This window comes from Papaver somniferum, chromosome 11 (genome assembly GCF_003573695.1).
Source record: "Papaver somniferum cultivar HN1 chromosome 11, ASM357369v1, whole genome shotgun sequence".
Lineage (NCBI taxonomy): Eukaryota > Viridiplantae > Streptophyta > Magnoliopsida > Ranunculales > Papaveraceae > Papaver > Papaver somniferum.
This window is the reverse complement of record NC_039368.1, coordinates 137,812,815-137,815,668: the sequence shown is the minus strand read 5'-3', so window position 1 is coordinate 137,815,668 and position 2,854 is coordinate 137,812,815. Positions and strand designations below refer to the sequence as shown.

Genomic DNA, 2,854 nt, shown 5'->3' with positions numbered 1-2,854 from the left:
AACAGACACATGATTATCAGTGGTGAATTTACGAACAGAAACCAAGTTTTTGATTATGTCGGGAGCAACAAGAGTATCTTTGAGCTTTAGGGTGCGGGATGGAATATCTATGAACTTGGTACCAGAGGCAGTGACTGGAATACTGTGACCATTGCAAACTAAGATGGAACGAATATTACTAGTATTAAAAACAGTATTTAAAGTACCTGAATTCGCAGTGAGATGCGATGTGGCACCGGTATCCATTTAGAAAGCGTCGTCAGGTGAGTATAAACTCATGGAGATGTACGCTTCGGCAATGTCACTGGGTTGAAGATATTCCGTGGATGGAGTTAGATATGCCTGTGCACGTCCAACTCCAGAGGTTCGGCCGCGTGACTGACCATTACGGCCACGGCCATGGAAGGAACCGCGGCTGGGAGGTGGCTGCCAAGGTGTTTCCGGAGGTGTTGTAGGGTACGGACAAGGTGGCACTGCCCATTGTGGTGGACAGTGGATGTTGTACGTTGGATGGGGTGCACCGTAGAGCTGGTAGGGGTACGGTGGCGTTGGCAGCAGGGGAGGTTCTGTGGATGGAGCAAAGGAGCGATGGCCACCGCGTCTGGCATGACCACCGCGCTGTGAGCACTGGTTGCTGCGGTCTGAGGGTGGAGCTGCAGCGGCAAGAGCAGTAGGTGCAGACTGAGATTGCTGTTGGGAGCGGCGAATCTCTTCGGTACGCATCTGGGATCGAGCGGCATCAAACGTCGGCATTGATTGTTGGATAAAAGAGGCTACTGTGTTGTATTCCTCCGGAAGGCCGTTGACAAGTTGAATCACCAGTCGTTTATCATCCATGGGAAAGTCAAGATCAAGTAATCGATCGGATAGGGATTTAAGCTTATCGCAGTAATCATCAATACTAGTGCAATCAATAAACTTAAGATTGACAAACTTACATTCAAGAGTCGCAGCGCGTTACCTTTGTTGTCTTGAAAGAGTTTCTTGAGATGATTCCAAATCTCTTTAGCAGTTTTGCCAGATTTTAGGACGGTGAGCATTAAATCCTTGGCCATGGTGGAGAACATCCATTGACGACAGAGAACGTCAAGTTGGAGCACGGTGTCGGCGCCAACATCTGGTGGGGGTTTGTCTCCATTGATGATAAAAATAAGGCGATGAGCCTGAAGATGGAGTTCAAACAGAAAAACCCAAGATGAGTATTCATCCTGTTTGATGTCTAGGATAATAGGGATTAGGGTTTTGATGTTGTTAATAGCAAACGCCGGATGGACTGTCTTTTTATCTCCTGCCATTGTTGTTGTTGGTGAAGAAAATGAAGAAGAAGAAGGAGAAGAGGATCGGCTAGTAGGTCGATACCATGTCAGAGTTTTGGTATAACACGCCTTACCCTCTTTCGAGAGATAATGTCCATATATATTATTATGATTTTGGTCAATTAAAGAGAATATCTTGTGACCGTAAATAAGGCAAAGTATCTTCCATTATTGACAACAAAAGAGTCTGTACATCACATTAAATACAGGACTGGCTCTGACAAGAAATAATAACAACCACACACATGGTACAGTTAGAGCCATAGAAAAGATAAAGACAACTCTAGTAAAGCTGTAATAACAAGACACTGTGAAAAGCAGTTTTACTGCTACTAGCCTCCCTCAAACTTAAAGGGTGATAACACTTTCAGTTTGTTCTTCAAAAAAAGCAAAACGAGATCCTGCAAGTCCTTTAGTAAAGATATCTGCCAGTTGCTTAATGGTAGAAACATAAGAAACCTTCATAGAGTTAGATTGAACAAGTTCACGAATGAAATGATAATCAATAGCTAAATGCTTCATCCTGCTATGCAGTACAGGATTAGAAGCCAGAGAAATGGAGCTTTTATTATCACATAGCAGTTGTGGAGATGTAGGAAGAAAAACATGAAGATTTCTGAGGATTTGACACACCCATAGAATTTCAGCAGCTTTAGTAGCTAAGCACTTGTATTCATCTTCTGTTGAGCTTCTAGAAATAGTAGGTTGCTTCTTAGCAGACAAAGATATAGGATTATTACCAAAAAAGAGACAGAATCCACTTGTTGATCTCCTTGTATCAGGATCCCCACCCCAGTCAGCATCAGTATATCCAGAAATAGCTGTAAGTCCTTTAGTAAAAAGAATGCCATGTCCAAGAGTACCTTTAATATACCTTAGTATTCTTTTAGCTGCAGTTAGATGAGCAGTGGTAGGAGAACGCATAAATTGGCATACTTGGTTAACTGAATATGTTATTTCAGGTCTGGACCAAGTTAAGTATTGTAGAGCTCCAACAAGTGACCTGTACTCAGTTGGATTTTGTAATAGCTCACCATCTTTAGCACTTAGTTTAGTGCCTGGTGGACAAGGAGCGCTACATGGCTTTGCACCAACCATATTACACTTCTGAAGAAGATCAAGACTGTACTTAGTCTGATGAAGAAAAATACCAGCTGCATTTCTTTTAACTTCCATACCCAGAATGTAGTTTAAAGAACCTAAATCTTTAACAGGGAAAAATTTGTTGAAGAATGAGATGACTTCACTGCAATAAGCAGAAGAGATGCATGTAATAAGTATGTCATCAACATAAACCAAAACAATAGTTATCCTGGAACCAATTTTCTGCACAAATAATGAAGTATCTGTTAAAGAAGGTTTGAAGTCCAATAGAAGAAGAACATCTAGTAGTTTCTCATATCAGGACCTTGGTGCCTGTTTGAGCCCATAAATAGATTTATGAAGTTTACATACATAATCAGGATGTTCCTTGTCTTGAAATCCAGGAGGTTGCATCATGTAAACTTCCTCTTGTAAATCCCCATGCGGAAATGCAT

At 41.8% G+C, this 2,854-nt stretch overlaps 1 protein-coding gene across 1 annotated transcript; it reads right to left on the bottom strand.

Annotated features, from left to right (window-relative positions):
• Positions 1-246: 246 nt before the first annotated feature.
• LOC113325306 lies at positions 247-1,295 on the bottom strand. Its single transcript, XM_026573505.1, has 2 exons — positions 939-1,295; positions 247-879 (listed from the first exon to the last, which is right to left on the bottom strand). Exons 1-2 carry the CDS (start codon positions 1,293-1,295, stop codon positions 247-249), a joined length of 990 nt encoding a protein of 329 aa, XP_026429290.1.
• Positions 1,296-2,854: the final 1,559 nt, after the last annotated feature.